Consider the following 4555-nt stretch of genomic DNA (forward strand, 5'->3'; position numbering starts at 1 on the left):
GGTACTGTGGACATGGGGTGGGGGGAAGGTGGACCCCCACCTGCTGGAGTCACGGGATGGATCCCACCCTCTGGGGACAAGTGGGGACAGAACCCCACCCTCAGGACAGAGAGCACTTCCACTCTGAGGATATGGGACAGACCCCGTCCTCTGGGGCACGGAGAGATCACCTGCCCTCTAGGGCCATGGGAACGCCACCACCTCTGGGGCATGAGCGGGTAGGACCACCAGCCTTTGAGAACATGGGGGACAGATCCCCACCCTCTGGGACACGGGAGGGAGGACCCCCCTCCCCCTGGGGCTCCGCACGGACCCAGGAAGTGTCTCCACCCATACACAAACCCCGTTTGGCCGCAGCGCGCCTGGGCAGGTAGGAGCCAGAGCAGAGGCGTGAGGAGACACCTGTTTATTGAGCAGCAGAGCCGGGGGCAGGGGCGGAGCTGTGCGGTCAGGTGGTGGTCCGCGGCTACATGGTGAGCTCCTGCGGGAAACGCAGAGAGAGAGGGCAGGCTGGGGAGGGGCGCAGCAGGGCCAGCAGCAGGGGGCCCAGAAGGGGCCAGCCACTCACCATGATGGCGTTGACGATGTCGCTCTGGTTGTCCCTCAGGGCCCGCACTGCCCGGGCCCGCGACACGTTGGCCTGCGCCATCACCAGCTCGATGTCCCGGAGCTCCAGCCCTGCCTCATCCACCTGCGGGGGGCAAGCAGGCAGGTTCTGGGGCTGCCCCGCCCCCAGGAAAAGCAGTTGAGGATCCCCAAGCCCGGTGTCCTTGCGCCTCACCTCCTCCTCCTCCTCCTCCTCCTCTTCCTCCTCGCACTCGGGCCTCACCAGCGGCCCGGGCGCGGACTCGGGGACCAGGGCGGAAGGCTCCGTGGGCACTTTGAACTTCTCGGCAGCAGCTCTGTGCACTTGCTGGGACAGGTCCTCGATCTGCAGGGGCACAGAGCGGTCAGCCCAGCCCGCACCCCGGGCCCCCGCCCCCGCCCGCGGCCTGCCAGACCTTGGCCTCGCCGAAGACCACGTAGGTGTCTGAGGCTGGGCTCTTGAAGACGTCGGGCTTGGCGATGACAAACAGGATGTTCTTGGACTTCTGGATGGTGATCCGGGTGACCCCCTGGATTTGCCGCAGGCCCAGCTTGGACATAGCCTGGGGGCACAGAGCGGGGGGCTCAGACCTGGGCATCGACCCCAGGGGTCCCAGGCTGGGGTGGGGAGGAGCGGGTGGGCCCAGGGGGAGAGAGCACACTGATGGGGGGAACGAGGGTTCTGCCGCCAACCCTGGGGGACCGACCCTCTGTGGTCTCTGGGCAGAGCCTGTGGGAACACCAGCCCCCCGGGCGTTCAGTGGGTGCCAGACCCCAGCTGGGGGCACATTCTCGATGGATGCTCCGGCCCCAGCAGTTTCACGACCCGACGGCCCCTGGGTGTGAAGGGTCCCCTTATGCAGCAGGCCCCGCCCTCGCGGAGTGGCCCCAGCGGGACCCCCACCCACCTTTCGGGCTTTCTTCTCACTACGACTCTGCTTGGCTTTGGCCACGGTCTCCTCGCTGCTGCCACCTGCCGGGGCCTGGGGAGAATGGGGTTTGAGCACCTGAGGGGAGGGTGGGGTGGAGCCCTCCCAGGGGTGCAGCCTCCCCCCTCCCGGGCCGGGCACCTGGGCCGGGCACTGTGCTGTCTGCGCTCCTGAGAGGTCCTGCTCCTCCAGCTCTGCAGACGACTCGCCGTGGCTGTCCGAGTGCTGGCCGGATCCTGGAGCCCTCGGCGGCGAGTCTGGGCATGGGGTAGGGGTGTGTGTGCGTTGAGGATGGCTTCCCACCCACCTGCCACCTCTGGTCCCCGGCTCAGGACAGCGCTCCAGCCCCGGCCCCTCTCACCTTCCTCCAGGCTGTCCTGGTCATCTTGCTGCTCGGCGGCCGGGAGCCCTCGAGGGCCAGGAGGCACTTGGCAGGGGGGCGAGATCCGCCAGGCCTGGTCTTTGGCATGGGTGTCCCCCGTGGGGGCCGTCTTGGGGCTGAGGATCGGGGAGTGGGGTGGGAGGCTGACCCGATGCCCGGCCCCAGGAGGTTTCGTGGTTCCTGAGAAGGCAGCCACCGCCCGCTGGGCTCCTGCCCGTGGCGGCTGGAGGCCCAGAGGGCCCGGGGACTCCTTGCCCTCATCTGAGTCTTCCCTGGGGCCCTGGCAAGGGCAGGGGGCGAGGGGTGCCATGGGGCATGGGGCTGCCTCTGTGGGGACCCCAGGAGCAGAGGGCTCTGGGACGAGGAGCCTGTCTTGGGGCACACTGGGCAGGCCCCTGGCAGGGCTTCTGGGGGCTTGTGCTGGGGACGAGCTGGGGCTTCCAGGTGCTACTTGTGCCCATTCTCCACTGCCTGGGCCCAGCATGGGCTCTGGCTGCCGAGAGGGTGCTGGAGAGGTGGGGGCAGGCTCTTTGGGGCAGCCCCTGCCAGGCCTGGGCACGAACCTCGGTGGAAACTTGGAGCAGGAGCCCAGCCCAGCTTCTGAGGCCACAGCAACGGGGGACCTGGGCTCAGGGTTGGCTCTTCCCTCCTCCACTGGGCTCTGGGGCCATGTGTGGCCAAACTCGGGGCGAGCAGCAGGATGTACCTCTGGGCCACTATCCCCAGGAGCCTTCCTAGCACCCTGGGGTGCTGACTCGAGGCCTCCAGCCCCTTGATTCTCACCCCCTGGGGCCTCCTTCAGGGGCAAGTGGGGCTCGGCTCCATCACCAGCATGCACACAGGCACTGGGACCGGTTCCCTGCTCAGGTGCCAACAGGCCCTCAGCTACTTCCTCTCCAATGGAGGCAGGCTTGGGTGGGTCTGTGGCCTCCATGGCAGGCCCAGGGGGGCCTGTGGCAGGCTCTGGGCATTCTGGAGCTTTTGTGGCAGGCTTGAGGCATTTTGGGGCCCCCGTGGCAGGCTCTGGGCATTCTGGGGCCCCTGTGGCAGGCTCTGGGCATTCCGGGGCTCCCATGGCAGGCTCTGGGCGTTCTGGGGCCCCCGTGGCAGGCTCTGGGTGCTCTGGGGCCTCCGTGGCAGGTTCTGGGTGTTCTGGGGCCCCTGTGGCAGGCTCTGGGCGTTCTGCGACCCCCGTGGCAGGCTCTGGGCATTCCAGAGCCTCCGTGGCAGGCTCTGGGCGTTCCAGGGCCCCCGTGGCAGGTTCTGGGGGTTCCGGGGCCCCTGTGGCAGGCTCTGGGTGTTCCGGGGCCTCCGTGGCAGGTTCTGGGTGTTTTGGGGCCTCCGTGGCAGGCTCTGGGCGTTCCGGGGCCTCCGTGGCAGGCTCTGGGCGTTCCGGAGCCTCCGTGGCAGGCTCTGGGCATTCTGGGGCTCCTGTGGCAGGCTCAGAATGTTCTGGGGCCTCCGTGGCAGGCTCTGGGCATTCCGGGGCCTCCATGGCAGGCTCTGGGCATTCCGGAGTCTCCGTGGCAGGCTCTGGGCATTCTGGGGCTCCTGTGGCAGGCTCAGAATGTTCTGGGGCCTCCATGGCAGGCTCTGGGCATTCCGGGGCCTCCGTGGCAGGCTCTGGGCATTCTGGGGCCTCCGTTGCAGGTTCTGGGCGTTCTGGGGCTCCCGTGGCAGGCTCTGGGCGTTCTGGGGCCTCTGTAGCAGGCTCTGGGTATTCCGGAGCCTCCGTGGCAGGCTCTGGGCATTCTGGGGCCCCTGTGGCAGGCTCTGGGCATTCTGGGGCCTCCGTGGCAGGCTCTGGGCGTTCTGCGGCCTCTGTGGCAGGCTCAAAATGTTCTGGGGCCCCTGTGGCAGGCTCTGGGCATTCTGGGGCCTCTGTTGCAGGTTCTGGGTGTTCTGGGGCCCCCGTGGCAGGCTCTGGGCATTCTGGGGCCTCTGTGGCAGGTTCTGGGCATTCTGGGGCCTCTGTGGCAGGCTCTGGGTGTTCTGGGGCCTCCGTGGCAGGCTCTGGGCATTCTGGGGCTTCTGTGGCAGGCTCAGAATATTCTGGGGCCTCCGTGGCAGGCTCTGGGCATTCCGGGGCCTCTGTGCCAGGCTCAGAATATTCTGGGGCTTCTGTTGCAGGCTCTGAGTGTTCTGGGGCCTCCGTGGCAAGCTCTGGGCATTCCGGAGCTTCCGTGGCAGGCTCAGAATACTCCGGGACCCCTGTGGCAGGCTCTGGGCATTCCAGGGCCTTTGTGAGAGGCTCTGGGCATTCTGGGACCCACATGGCAGGCTCTGGGCATTCCGAGGCCTTTGTGGCAGGCTCTGGGTGTTCGGGGGCCTCCGTGACAGGCTCTGGGCATTCCGGGGCTTCCGTGGCAGGCTCTGGGCATTCCGGGGCCTCTCTGGCAGGTTCAGAATGTTCCAGGGCCTCCATGGTAGGCTCTGGGCGTTCCGGAGCCTCCGTGGCAGGCTCACAATGTTCCGGGGCCTCCGTGGCAGGCTCACAATATTCCGGGGCCTCTGTGGCAAGTTCTGGGTGTTCTGGGGCCTCTGTGGCAGGCTCTGGGCATTCCGGGGCCTCCGTGGCAGCCTCACAATGTTCTGGGGCCTCTGTGGCAGGTTCTGGGCGTTCTGGGGCCTCTGTGGCAGGCTCTGGGCATTCTGGGGC

General features: G+C 67.8%; 1 protein-coding gene across 1 annotated transcript in view; it reads right to left on the reverse strand.

Moving 5' to 3' along the window:
• Window positions 1-466: 466 nt before the first annotated feature.
• The window catches only part of NACAD (NAC alpha domain containing), an 8890-nt gene continuing 4801 nt past the window's right edge, over window positions 467-4555 (reverse strand). The window contains exons 3-8 of the mRNA XM_035026537.1: window positions 1876-4548; window positions 1656-1771; window positions 1494-1568; window positions 1002-1148; window positions 782-931; window positions 467-691 (exon numbers count right to left, since the gene is read on the reverse strand). Of these exons, the coding sequence (XP_034882428.1) occupies window positions 467-691; window positions 782-931; window positions 1002-1148; window positions 1494-1568; window positions 1656-1771; window positions 1876-4548 (3386 nt within the window). The remainder of the gene's footprint in view (window positions 692-781; window positions 932-1001; window positions 1149-1493; window positions 1569-1655; window positions 1772-1875; window positions 4549-4555) is intronic.

The sequence above is a fragment of the Mirounga leonina genome, unplaced genomic scaffold (genome assembly GCF_011800145.1).
Source record: "Mirounga leonina isolate KUSES-001 unplaced genomic scaffold, KU_Mleo_1.0 Mir_199, whole genome shotgun sequence".
Classification (NCBI taxonomy): Eukaryota; Metazoa; Chordata; class Mammalia; order Carnivora; family Phocidae; genus Mirounga; species Mirounga leonina.